Source organism: Piliocolobus tephrosceles, chromosome 7 (genome assembly GCF_002776525.5).
Source record: "Piliocolobus tephrosceles isolate RC106 chromosome 7, ASM277652v3, whole genome shotgun sequence".
NCBI lineage: Eukaryota > Metazoa > Chordata > Mammalia > Primates > Cercopithecidae > Piliocolobus > Piliocolobus tephrosceles.
Window position 1 is genome coordinate 55,586,292 of NC_045440.1, and position 13,397 is coordinate 55,599,688.

General features: G+C 38.0%; 1 protein-coding gene across 1 annotated transcript in view; it reads left to right on the forward strand.

Moving 5' to 3' along the window:
• RP1 (RP1 axonemal microtubule associated) overlaps positions 1–13,397 on the forward strand; it is a 323,400-nt gene that overhangs the window by 218,891 nt on the left and 91,112 nt on the right. The window contains exon 25 of the mRNA XM_023184239.3: positions 9,399–9,562. Coding sequence (XP_023040007.3) covers positions 9,399–9,562 — 164 coding nt within the window. The remainder of the gene's footprint in view (positions 1–9,398; positions 9,563–13,397) is intronic.

Genomic DNA, 13,397 nt, shown 5'->3' on the forward strand with positions numbered 1-13,397 from the left:
AAGGCTTTGTATTGCCTTCTACTCTGATCATTCAGGGTACAATTTCCTGTGGTGGTGTGGATAATGACAGAGTAACAGCCTACCTCTTGTGTTGGAGCCTTCTGTCTGTTGTGTCAGCCTCATTTCCTCCACAGGAAGACACACTGTGGCACCGGGGAGCCTGGGCAGGCCTCAGGAATCAGTGTCTCAGATGAGTGTGCATAATTTGTGAAGCTGAGATGCCAGAGGAACCATTTTCAGGATTGCCTCGTCAGTCCCAACATACAGAGCCTGAAACTAGGTTAATGAATTCCAGCAGGGCTAAGTGGGAAAAGAGAAGTCAACTTGTGAACAAGTTTAGAATAAAAAAGAGAGAAGGTGAGCCAAGAGGAATTCTCCCAGCAGAGGCCAGATGCTGTGACTTACTATTTAGCGCCTGAAACCTTTGGTATGGGCATGCCGGGAAGTGTTAAGTGAGCAACCAGGAAGACAGTGCAGTGTTTCTCATGCCCTGGCTGGGTTTAGCTTCATTTGCTCCCAAATTAAATAGCTAGTGTTTAGTTTTTGTTTGATTCTAGAACATTGGCTCACACTCTTTTTTTTTTTTTTTTTTTTTTTGGTTTGAGACAAAATACCCGTAACTCAACATAGCAGTGGAATGGAATGGATTTGACACTGAAACAGTAATACTCAGCATCTTCAGATATTCAACAGCCATGCAGAAACATCACCATCAACAGCCTGCACCTCAACCACTTTGTGTTTATAAATAATTCACAGAAAGCATAGAATGGTTTGGGGTGAAGTAGACTTAATCAGGGTATGTCTTGTTAGTCTGAAGCAAGTTTTCTAAACCTTGAGTCTACTGACATTTCAGCTTGGATAATTTTTTGTTGTAGGGGACTGTCATAAATATCAGGGTATTTAGCAGCTTTCCTGGGTTCTACTCACCCACTGAATGGCAATAGCACGCATCTAGTTGTGATGACAAAAAAAAAAAAAGTCTCCAGACATCAACAAATGTCTCTAAGGGACAAACTCACCCACAGTTGAGAACTGCTGACCTAGAAAATAGTGGTTCTGCTGGAAAAGTGGTCAGAGGGGTGTGGAGATGGGGAAGTCTGGGAAGGAGGATGTGGGAAACTGTTTGCTAAAAACGTCTGTAACTGCAGCATTTTCTGTGCTCTTCTGAACTCAACAAAAGGTGGAATCAGCCTGGGTAGACATTTGAAACTGCCTTGACTAACTGTGTAAAGCAGAAATGATAGTATGTGACATTTTTGCTGTACACTATTAGGTCATAAAAGATGACACCACTCCTGCCTGGCTCACTTTCTGGGAATGTTAGTCTCTAGAATCCAGCCACTGTCCTGTGAAAAAGCCTGGACCATATGGAGAAGTCTGCATGGAAAGGAACTAAGGCCATTGCTCTGACCCCTGGCTGTGTTTGCCACCAGCACCACCTTGCCAGTCACATTGAGAGAGTTATGTTGGAAGCAAATCCTCCTGGCCACAGCTGAACTGCCCCAATTGACACTATGTGGAGCAGAGATAATCCTTCCCTGCTAAGCCTGGCCCAAATTGTACTTTCAATGGCATAAGAAATGATTGTCATTGTTCTGCACCATTAAGTTTTAGGATAGTTTGTTATGTGGCACTAGATCATGGTAGCAGTAGAATTGGTAGTGGATAGGCTCTTATAGACCTGCATACATAGGTCAAGACTTGGATTCTAAATATATTGAAGTTATGAATTGCTCTCCTAATGACCAGCACACAGTAAAGTGGGTCTGGAAAGTAGATTTGAACCTAGTAGATTGCTTAGGATGTTGGGACACAAAGCACTCAGGAATTGTTAGCAAATGCAGTCAGCCTTCCGTACCTGCAGGTCCTACATCCCTGGATTCCATCAACCACAGATCAAAAAGTTCCAGAAAAAACCCAAACAATAAAAAAATAACAATATAACAACAGAAAGTAATACATATTTAAAAAATACTATTTATATAGCATTTATATGGTATTAGCTATAAGTAATCTAGAGAAGATTTAATGTATATGGGAGGATATGCATAGGTTATTTGCAAATATTGTGCCATTTTGTTGTTGTTTTTGTTTGGTTAGTTTATTTTTTAGAGACAGGGTCTTGCTCTGTCACCCAGGGTAGAGTGCAGTGGCATGATCATAGCTTACTGCAGCCTTGACCTCTTCACCTCAAGGGATCCTCCTGCCTCGGCCTCCTGAGTAGCTGGGACTACAGGCATATGCCACCATGCCCAGCTAATTAAAAAAAAATTGTAGGGACAAGATCTCACTGCATTTCCCAGGCTGGGCTTGATCTTCCCACGTTGGCCTGCCAAAGCACTGGAATTACAGATGTGAGCTACTATTCTTGGCCAACTAGGCCATTTCCTATGAGGGACTTGAGCATCTTTGGATTTTGATATGAGGGGGCATCCTGGAACTAATCTCCCTGGAACACCGAAGGATGACTGTAGTCAATGGAAGGCAAGTCAAGTTTTCCATGTAAGCCGAGATACGGTGGGTGATTAAAGAGGCAATGGGACATGGAAGGGGTTTGGCAGCAAGTATCAAGGATACAATGGAAGGGAATTTGGGATGAGGACAAGGTGGAAATGCCAAGGCTGAGCTGCTAGAATCCAGGTTGAAAATCATCACAGGGAACCTAGGGCATCTGGAAAGAATTTGATATTTAATTTTCACACTCTCCTCCCTGTTAAGGGTCAAGATTTGAGGTGGAATCGGATGTACTAAATAGGCAGGGGATGTACAACAAGTTCTCACATGCAGGAGGCTGCTGAGTGTTCCAGTTAGCAGTGCAGATTCTGAATCTTGACTGCACCACTTACTCACTGCATGGCTTGGGAAATCAGTGTATTTCTTTATGCCTCAGTTTCTTTCCTATAAAATGTAGGTAATAGTAGAAACTCTTGGGATTGTTGTGAGAATTAAATAATATCCATAAAGTACCTTGAACAGAGCCTGGTACATCTTATGTATCCAATAAACATTAGCTTTTAAACTGTATGTTTCACTTGTAATGGAACCTATCCCTGTCTTGAGTGCTGCGGCTGTAGTCCCACTGTGCACATGTTTGGACTACAGCAAGCACTTCCCACCCTGTTGGCTGACTCTGTCACTCTTCTTAGTCTTCTCTCTTTAGCCCTGTAAAGTGGAGTGTCCTTTACTACATCATACAATAATCAGTGGTAAACAATCACAGGAATAACAAGAGATTCATCTTAGACCAATATCAAGATAAAATAGGTAACAGATTCATTTCTGATAATGTTTTATGGTTGTTTTCTGGACTTAAAGTGGAGAAAATTGAGCACTGTTCAAAACCATTTTATTCTAGGAAGCATAGCTGTTTCTAATTCGGTGTCAAATTTATCCCAACTCCTGTGGTAGTCAGCACAGAATTTCTCTATTGCTTTACGTGTATAATAGGATTAATGATATTTGTCTCTTGAAAGAATAAAAATATTTGTAAAGCACTTAAAATTAAAAAAAATCTCATGATCCTCTTATGAGGTTGTATTTTGAAGGACTTGTGAATTTATATACATAGAATTATTTGGAGATAAAATTAATAAAAATTAGAATGGTCTGTCTTGTTTACAGTATCTTTGCTAAATCTCATATAAATATATTTATATGACCTTGAAAATGTGGATCATACAAGGTCAATATTTGTTTCGATTATCTTTGTGCTAATAATAAGATCAATTATGAGGCAAATAATAATGTCCTTGTCCTTTGTATGAAAAATGACACTAATGACACATCATCAGAAGGACTTGTTTTTGTTAATTGGTAAGTAGTTATACATTGTGCTGAAATAATCTTAATAGTATCTTGAATATCCTTCCTCATACAGGCAGCCTTGCTTTTCAAAATACATTTTAACAGATCCCAAAACGTTTCATAAATCACCCATTCATTTTTTGAAAGGCTGTTATGTGCCAAATGTTGTATTAGGCACTGGGAATACAGAGACATTTAAGGCCAAAATCTGCCCTTCAGGGGCTTACAGTCTGGGTGGAGAGGGTCCTGATCTGTTAAGGCACTTACTTGCATGTCCAAATGTTGAAGTGTGCCAGGGTCCAGTATAGACATGAGAGGGAGAGTGGTTCATTCTGATTACAGGGAGGGCTGTTTGTCAATGCTTCTTTTTTTCTTTTTTGGAGATGGAGTCTCACTCTGTCGCCCAGGTTGGAGTGTAGTGGCACGATGATCTCGGCTCACTGCAACCTCCACCTCCCGGTTCAAACAATTCTCCTGCCTCAGCCTCCCGAGTAGCTGGGTCTACAGGCATGCACCACCATGTCCGGCTAATATTTGTATTTTTAGTAGAGATGGAGTTTCACCATATTGGCCAGGCTGGTCTCGAACTCCTGACCTCGTGATCTGCCCGCCTCAGCCTCCCAAAGTGCTAGGATTACAGGTGTGAGCCACTGCACCTGGCCACGTAATGCTTCTTAAGAGAAGCTGACCTTTGAGCTAGGATGTTCACCAGGTTAGAGGAGAGAGCTGAAAGAGAGGACATTTTGGCTGAAAGATTTTAGTCCAAGTCCTGGAGGAAGACAAGAGCCTTTCAGGATAGCTGAAGGCTGGCACAAGGGAAGGTCACCGTGTGAGAGGGAGGCTGTAGAGGGGTCCAGTGGCTACTTGGAGGTGGGTGTTATGGGCAGTGGGCATCAATATTATAAAAAGAGCTAGATTAGACATTAGACAGGCATACCAACCTATATGTAATATTATGTCAGCATGGATGTAATGATAGAGAAAGTTTTATTTATTCTGACCCTTCCTCATCACCTAAAATCTGAGGTACTCTGCAGGACTTTTTTGGAGGTAGATCTGTTCAACTTTTGAGTTTTATCCCCCAAGTCACCTGCAGTTCTTCTCCATCTTTCCCTGCCACAACCCTCAACTTCTCCACCAAGTAAGAGCCAAACATTTCACACACAGGGCTCTTGGTCTTTTTAGGCTGTCTCAATCTACCCCTGATTATTATAGTCAGGGAAGTGAGAGACTGCAGTCTGCAGAGACGCGCTGGGTTTTTTTGCTTTCACTGAATCTTCCTGTGTCCTACTCTGTTAAGGTAAGAGTCATGAGGTCCACGTTTGCTGTCCAATGAGGCAAAGCAGACTGTTCCATCGGTTTTTTTATTGCATTGCAGTGACTTAAGGCAAGCAGATGTGAAGAGTGGTTTCCCTCAATATGCCCAACTAACAATTGCATGGAAGAGCTTAATTTACATGCATCCTCTCTGCATTTCTTTGAGTATTCAGTGGGTAGTTGCCAAGTAACTGAAAACGTGTCTAGACACAGATGTTTCTATATTCAACAACAGGGTTAATTTTCTGAACTGCAAAGTCAAATGCATGTAACCCCTGTAACAGAATACACAGAATAAGGTAAAGAAAAAATGTTATGATCTAAGGAAGGGCTATTGAACTTTACTAGCTGTAGCAACTTTGCTTACCAAAATAACTCAGCCATGCTTTCCTGAGAATGCATTTCCACTTGATAAGAAAACATTGTGAAGGAAACAGTTAATGACAAGTCTGCAGTCTAATTTTTTCCTCCACCTGGGATACATGAAAGAGGTGACTCAGTCAAATCCCTGTGCATACATGCTAATAACTAGACATCCTGATAAAAATGCTAATGGTGTTTATAAGTAAAAAGATAATGGAGAGTCCTTATCTGTGAAATGCTTTCAGCAGCTATTCTAGTTATCTATTGCTGTGTGAAAAACCACCCCCAAACTCAGTGGCTTAAAACAATAATTTATTATTATCTCTACCTTTCAGCAAGTTAATGTGACTCAGCTAGGTGATTTTTTGCTTGGAACTTCTCACACAACTTTAGTTAGTGCTGCAATTGCAGACATCTGAAGAGATAGCTCCCCTATGCTGCCAGCTGATGAGCCTGGGTTAGGCTTTTTAGGCCATATGATCTTTGTTGCAACTACTCAACTGTGCTCTTGTAGTGTGAAAGCACCCATGTACAATACATAAACAAATGAGCATGGCTTCATTCCAATGAAACTTAATTACAAAAACAAGTGGCAGGCCGGATTTGGCCCATGGGCCATAGTTTGCCAACCCCTGGACTATGATCTCTGCAGGGAAGAATGCTTGTCCTGGGTCCTGCTAGTGAATCATTAGTAAACTTGGTATTAGGTAAGATGCATAAACTGTGTGGAGTTTGATTTGATCATCAAACTCACTTGTTCCTTAGAGTCTCTCGAATGTTGAACACAATGTTTGTGCATAATGTGGACACAATATCTGTAAGTCAACTTGTTAACAGATATCAATTTAATTCCAATTGTTGGCCTACATTACACTTGATGTTCCACATTCATGGATTCAACCAACAACAAACAAAAATATTTTTAAAAAGGAAGGTAGTGTCTGTACTGAACACGTACAGACTTTTTTCATGTTATTGTTACCTAAACAATACATTCTAACAACTATTTGTGTTGCATTTATATAGTATTAGGTATTAGAAGTAATCTAGATATGATTTAAAATATACAAAATGATGTGTGTGTGTTATACAGAAATACTACACCATTGTATATCAGGGACTTGAGCATCTATTGGCGTTGGTATCTATGGGGATTTCTGGAACAATCCTCCACAGATACTGAGGAACAACTGTAGGCTGAAGTTTGGAATTCTCTAGGTCAGTTTTACATATATTGATTGCACCTGGTTACATGAGAATGGAAATGGCAGAGCACATACTTCTCAGTGTAAATATGGAAGATCCTGTTAGACTTTACGTCATTGTTGAGAAGAAATCTGAATTTATTATGGAATATTTGGAGATCATAGAGTATATCCGAACTACTTTAAAAGTATTTTTAACACAAAAGAAAGTAAGCCTCTTAAGGCTGTGATTTCCAAGAAAATTTCCTTTTATCTGCAGTAGGGTTTATTGAAATGAAAGACATTGCTATAGTATCTCCCCCAATTTAAGCTTGGAAAAGAGAATGAAAGGGCACAGCCTGAGGTAGATTGTCAGTAATGGCTTATTGCATAGTCAACGAACTTTTAAAAAATCTTTCAAAACATTGGTAAATGTAAGATAAATATTTAGACTTCAATTACATGGACTTTTCTTTCTTCCTTTGAAAACTCTAATAGAAGTAATTTTCCACAGGGATTAACAGATGACAACATTTTTTGATATGAGTCCTTGGGGTTGAATAGACAGTAGCTATAAGGCAAAGGAAAAAAAAGAAAAGAAACGTATAGATAAAAATATCTGAAGGCATATTCTTTTGATTTTTTTGGTGAAAAAACTTTTACAATAGAAAATTACAGAAAATACTTGTAATTTTGGCACATATACAAGCAATACAAAAACTGTAAACATACTTTTAGCCCTGTTATAAATAAATTATTTCATAGGGCAGTGGAACTTTTAATTTAAAAATAAACTCAGAATGTTCCTCTATGTTATTTTCTACAAGTGTTCTCAACTATTTTGTATTTAAGGTAGTGAAACATTCTTAGAGAAGTTCAGTGATTAGATTTTTAAAGCATGAAATATAAAATTTGTTTTTTTTTTTTTTTTCCAATTGCAAAGAGAAAAACATGCTTAGGAAAACTTGAAAGTGAATAAAAATAACTGCAGAAGATGTTTCATTAGTTATCCCACCCTTAAGGCCTGTGTCATCGTGACATGCTAATTCCAAAAAGGAGGAACACAGACATATTATACGAATCAGTGGTTCCTTGCTATTTGCCTCTATTTCAGTAAACAAGACATCCAAGCTTCTGTGCAAACTTATTCCCGTCCTTGCCCCCATGATAGTAGGGGGGATCGTGATAGTAGTAGACAGCAGGTCCAGATGGCCCGGGAAGGAGATAAGGATGAGATAGGAAAGGAGGCCTACAAAAAAGGAAAGAGATCCTTCAACTTCTTGAATTATGCATCAAAGCACAGGTGTGAGGTTTTCTGTAAGAATTAAATGACGATAGGATTCTCAATGGGACTTAGTTTTAGATTTGCCTGTTTCTTATTTTGCCGCATGAACTGTAGTTCCTGAAAGCTGGCTGGCTGCAGGGTAGAAGTAGCAGTGCACCCTCTTGAGTTCTGCTGCCCATTTGAGGTACTGTGTCCATCTTTCTTAACAAAGATGACATTATGCAAAATTTACTTGATGCAAGTTTTATCAAACTGTTTAGAGATCTTCAAATGCTGTTTATGGATATACGGACAGTGGCGGGTGGGGAGAGTTAAAAAGAAAATCACATCTTAATGGAAGAGTTGCTGAGAACCTGGTGGGCAGAGTGTGGTGGTTTTAATCGTTTTTTGGAAATATAAAAATTACTCACAAGGTAGTAGGTTTATGGAGCCTTGGAAAACAACAGTAACAACATCTTCAGATTACCCCTGCACTCTAGGGACAAGCTGTGATGAGTAGAGGTGCATGCCCTGCACAGAGTTCTAACTGGCAGGACTTTGTCCTTTGCTATGCTTGGCTGTGTGGTGTGGACTCAGGGTGAGAGGAGTTCATTGCTGTGGGTTTGATGATGTAGTTTCCCAAAGAAGTGCACAAAATAATAAAATGAAGACCTATTTTGTCTTTCTAACTAAACCAATCATAAAACAACTTATACATCTTTTTAAGTTGTTTCCTGCCATGCTCTGCTTGTCTCAGCCTTTCTGTGCTCTCAGTATCACTGCAGCAGGAAGCTCAGTGATCTCCTATGCTTTCCCGATGCATTGTCTTTCTCTATTTCAAACGTGTCTTTTCTTCATCCTCCCTCCCCAAGCCCAACTCCTTCTGCCAAGACCTATTTGTCCAGTACAGCATTTTTTTCCTTACTTGTTGGTTTGTTCCAGCTCTCAGGGAATTCCAGCAATTTTTCATGAGAAAGAAAGTTAGTAATTTTTTGCCTCGTTTTTATGTCTTCTACATCCTTAGCACTATCTACTAGGATCACCAAACTGTGTTACTACTGTAGCTTGATAGGACTCTTCTAGGACAGATGATGCCTTAACGTCAGGTTGTCAGGATGCCTGTCATTCATTCCCATCCCCAAATTTGACAGTTATTTGCCTAAATAAACTCCTAAGTATTTCAGCTAAACACTTAATTCTAAATGCCTCCAATTCCTTGTTTTGCCCAAAATATGTATTGTTTTCAAAAGCCCACTGCTATTTGTTTTGTAATTAAGCTACAATATTTCCAAAACTTCTTTATATGCTAGCATTCAAGAAGGAAATCCATGATAAGCAATTATTTTCGCACTTGATTTCACAAACTATTCATAACCAAGTAAATTAAGTAGAAATCTTTATTTTCCTAATATTAATGTGTTTTCCCTCTATACTTTTATATTGATTTCCTTTTTCCTTTGCAGATGGAGACTGGAAGGTGACCATTGTCACTGGGGATCCTGAAAATGCTGGCACCACGGCAACAGTGTTCTTTTATGTCTATGGAGAAATGAAATGTTCAGGTCCTATTATTTTGGGATCTGGGAAACACCAGCTGTTTAACTCTAACACTGCAGATATATTCAAGGTAGAAATGATATAGCGATAACTTGTTTGCTAAGATATATTGTGACGTACATCCCCACAGATGAAATGGAGAGTAATTTTTTGTTGTTCTTTTGGTATTGCATTCACATTAAATTTGCTTGGTATATGTGACGTGTTTTATCCCATGGGAGCTGGGAAACAGTAATAACAACTGGGACATAAGATTTTTGTCTCTTCTTCATTTTTTATTTGTATAATGGCAACAAAGTATATGCATTTTAGAACATTTAAAAATTAGAGTGGAATAATTTACTACTAATCCTACCATCAAGCTGAGTATTTTCATTTTTGAATATCTGTCTCAGTCTTTGTTCATACCCATACATGTTTTCCACAAGCACACTAACACATATGATGGAGCATGATGGTATGATGGAACAGTGGTGAAGCCTAATGACTAAGACATGGGCGAAAGAGTCAAATGGTCAACATTCAAATGCTGACTTTGCCACTTACAAGCATAGTGACCTGGACATATTATTTAACCTTTCTGGGCCTCACTTTCCTCAATAATCTTTACTTCAGAGGGTTAGAATGAGGATTAAATTAATTAATCCTCAGTGTAGTATCTGAAATGCTCAATAAATGTTTGCTATTAATATTGTACTACCTAGGCAATTTTGTAGCGCCCTGTATTACATGTAATATGGCCATTTATGAAAGGAGCTACATCGTCTTCCCACTTAAAATTTTTATTGATTAGACACTAAGTAATATGCTATGGATAAAGAGAACACTTTGGTGTTGTTGGACATTTAAATGGCTTTCAAGTTTTTGGTATTATAAATAATGCTGCAACAAACATACTTTTAACCTTACCTTTCTTCTTATTTTTTTAACCAAAGCTACTTATTTTCCTATGACAAACTCTGAGAAATGGTATTACTCTTGAGCCATTTTGAAAAACTACTTTGTGAAAGTATCTGATTTACATAGCACATTGCTTCCCAAAACATAGTAAACACTGGTAAATTTTAATGGTTGTTAAATCCCTATGACATCCCAATGTCATGTTATCTATTTCTGCCATACAACATGTTTAATAATTTCAATTACAATTTATCAGTTTCTTTGTGCAAGTTAGAGTATATAACTGTGGATCTATGGAAGTTGTCTTCATTTCTTTTTGTTAAAAGTGCTTTTTTGCGATGTAATTCACCCTAACATTCATATCATAACATTCATTCATTTTTAATATTTTTAAATTTTTTTATGTTTTAAAGTTTTGTTTTAAATTCAATACATTGAATACGTAATTATATATATTTATGGGGTATAGTATGATGTTCCAATATATACATATATTGTATAATGATCAAATCAGGGTAAAAAACGTTCACCCATTTAAAGTGTATAAAGTGTACAACCCTGTGAATGTACTAAACAATCACCACAATCTAATTTTAGAACATTTTCATCACTCCAAAAAGAAGGCCAGTACCCATTAGCAGAAACTCTCCATTTTTCTATCTCCCAGCTTTAGGAAACTAGTAATCTACTTTCTGCCTCTATACATTTGCCTGTTCTAGACATTTCATATATGTGGAATCATGCAATATGGAGTATTTGTGTCTGACACTCTTTTACGTAGCGTAAAGAATGCTTTAAAGCTTAATCAGTGTTACAGCATGTATCAGTGCTTTATTCTTCTTTATGGTTAAATAATATCCTATTATATGAATGAACCAGATTTTATTTATCCATTTATCAGTTGATACAGATTTGAGTTGTTTTCATTTTCAGCTGTTGTGAACAATGCAGCTATGGAAATCTATGTACAAGTTTTTGTGTGAACATGTTATTGTTTCACTATGTATGTAGCATTTCACACATAAACTTGGGTATATACCTAGGAGTAGAATTTCTGAATCATATGTTTAACACTTTGAGAAACTGCCAAACTGTTTTCCAAAGTAGCTGCACCAGTTTTACATTTCTACCAGCAATGTACAAGCTTTCATCTTTCTCCACATCCTTATCAACATTTGATATTATATGTTTTTTGATTCTAACCATCCTAGTGGATGTGAAATAGTATCTTATTGCGATTTTGATATGTATTTCTTTAATGACTAATGATGTTGAGCACCTTTTCATATGCTTGTTGGCCATTGATGTGTTTTCACTGGAAAAATATCCATTCAAATGACTTGCCCATTTTTATACTTGATCTTAGCCAAAGGGCTGAGAAGCAATGATTTGCCCATTTTTAATTGGATCATTTGTCTTTTTATTAATGAGTTTAAGAGTTCTTTATAAATTCTGAATATGAATCTGTTATCATATATATGTTTTACAATTTTTTCTCCCATTTTTTGAGTTATCTTTTAACTTTCTTGCTGGTATGGATTTAAGTTACCTTCTAGTGTCCTTTCAAATCAGACTGAAGAGTTCCCTTTGGTATTTCTTGTAGGGCAGGTCTGCTAGTGATGAATTCTCTATTTTTGTTTTTCTGGGAAAGTCTTAATTTGCATATCCAAGTCTTGGTTGATGGTTTTCTTCTTTCAGTACTTTGAATGTGTCATCCCATTTCTTTATGGCCTTTATGATTTCTGATGAGAAGTCAGGAGTTAACCTTATTAAAGATCCTGTACATATGATAAGTTGTTTGTCTCTGCTGCTTTCAAGATTCTCTGCTTGTTTTTGGCTTTCAAAAATTTTACTGTGTTGTGTTTAGGTGTAGATCACCTTACTGTTGGTTTTATTTTATTTTATTTTATTTTATTTTATTTTTTTTTTTTTGAGACGGAGTCTTGCTCTGTCGCCCAGGCTGGAGTGCAGTGGCCAGATCTCAGCTCACTGCAACCTCCGCCTCCCGGGTTCACGCCATTCTCCTGCCTCAGCCTCCCGAGTAGCTGGGACCACAGGTGCCGGCCACCTCGCCCAGCTAATTTTTTGTATTTTTAGTAAAGACGGGGTTTCACCGTGTTAGCCAGGATGGTCTCGATCCCCTGACCTCGTGATCCGCCCGTCTTGGCCTCCCAAAGTGCTGGGATTACAGGCTTGAGCCACCGCGCCCGGCACTGTTGGTTGTAATAGTTACTGTGGTTGCAAGGTTGCCAGTTTTCAAGACTATTGTGAAGTTGGGGAGGGTGGTAGAGAGTAGATCAACGTACAATACACAAACCCTTATGTTTCTACCAATGTTCATCGTTTTCATTGAATACATGCTCCTCAATTTGTTATAATCCTTTGACTAATTTTCAGAGTTCTACATAATTTCATTTCAATAGTTTTTTTTATTGCTTTTGTGGAGCACTGGATTTATGGAGGGTCTCAGTCTGCCATTTTGGAAGTCCTGCTCTGCTCTTACTATCTCGATCATATTTTGTTATTTTTAATTCAAGTTTCTGTTTCTCCATGAAATCTTCCATGATTTCCATAACTTGCCGAAGATAAACAAGAACTTGCCCAATATAAATTTGGATTCGAGGCTATGTCATGTGATCAAATCCTTGGAATAGAAGAACCACCATCCAAGTGGCTCTTGAGACATTGACTATCTTATTGTCAGAACAGTGAAAATTTCCTTTCATATAACTGGTTCATATGGTAGGTGACAACGTAGGGTAACTGTAATATTCTCCTGACCCAATCATAGGCCTTGAAGAGGAACTTGATTGTCGGACTTCATAAAAGAAGAGGATTCTAGTTTCAAAAAGGGCTTGCAAAATGATGTCAGTGGCTTTGTAGCAATTTTGATATATACCCTCTATAGACTATAGAGTTCAGCTCTATGGTTGCACCTAGAATGTCACTGAGAGCCAAAATGAAGGAAATTAAACATTCTCAGGAAAACAATGAAGGCAAAATTA